The sequence below is a fragment of the Galeopterus variegatus genome, unplaced genomic scaffold (assembly GCF_000696425.1).
Source record: "Galeopterus variegatus unplaced genomic scaffold, G_variegatus-3.0.2 Scaffold91813, whole genome shotgun sequence".
NCBI lineage: Eukaryota > Metazoa > Chordata > Mammalia > Dermoptera > Cynocephalidae > Galeopterus > Galeopterus variegatus.
The window spans coordinates 1-886 of NW_007817924.1; the positions used below are offsets into that span (position 1 = coordinate 1).

Consider the following 886-nt stretch of genomic DNA (forward strand, 5'->3'; position numbering starts at 1 on the left):
AGATCCTGAGGTGGTGGGTGAGCTCCTGCACTGGTCTGATGCGCCATCTCTAGACCCTGAGCTGATGGGTGAGCTCCTGCACTGGTCTGATGCGCCATCTCTAGACCCTGAGCTGGTGGGCTGTCCCCTGAGCCTGAACTCCAGACTCACAGCCCTCTTCTCTCTGTCAGCAGATGGATTGCTCTCCCCCAGCCAGCAACAGCATCAGCCCTGGTGCCAACACCACATCCACCCCAGGGGGCAGCCCTACACCCCGCTCCCGCAAACCTGGCGCTGTCATTGAGAGCTTTGTAAACCACGCCCCAGGGGTCTTCTCAGGGACCTTCTCTGGTAGGTGTTACAGTGCCTACCATACACGAGTGATCTTGTGTGCATCCCGTGATCCTGTGCACTGGAGGTCACATGTCCACCAGGGGTGGTTACACACCCATGATCCTCTGTGTGCAGCCTCTTTGGGAATCTCCACACACACACATGACCATACACGTGAAGCCACGTGTTCGCATATATGGGTGTGTGTCCCGCCACCACACTCGGTCACATACACTCTCTGAGTGCACACGCGTGATCCTGTGCATGCCGAGTGCTCACAGTCCCCTCCGCCCGCAGGCACACTGCACCCCAACTGCCAGGACAGCAGCGGGAGGCCGCGACGTGACATCGGCACCATCCTGCAGATCCTCAACGACCTCCTGAGTGCCACACGGCATTACCAGGGCATGCCCCCCTCGCTGACCCAGCTCCGCTGCCATGCCCAGTGCTCGCCCGCTTCACCGGCCCCCGACCTCACCCCCAAAACTACCTCCTGCGAGAAGCTGGTGCCCTCAGCCTCCCTGCTACAGAGCCAGATCCGCATGTGCAAGCCCCCCCCAGGTGAGTGGCCACC

The 886-nt window shown here is 61.1% G+C and overlaps 1 protein-coding gene across 1 annotated transcript; it reads left to right on the forward strand.

Annotated features, from left to right (window-relative positions):
* Positions 1-112: 112 nt before the first annotated feature.
* On the forward strand, positions 113-873 carry LOC103584722 (midnolin-like; the record flags this gene model as incomplete). Its single annotated transcript, XM_008565614.1, has 2 exons — positions 113-330; positions 610-873. Coding segments are annotated over exons 1-2 (421 nt in total), but the record flags the coding sequence as incomplete, so codon positions are not given.
* Between the last annotated feature and the right edge of the window lie 13 nt (positions 874-886).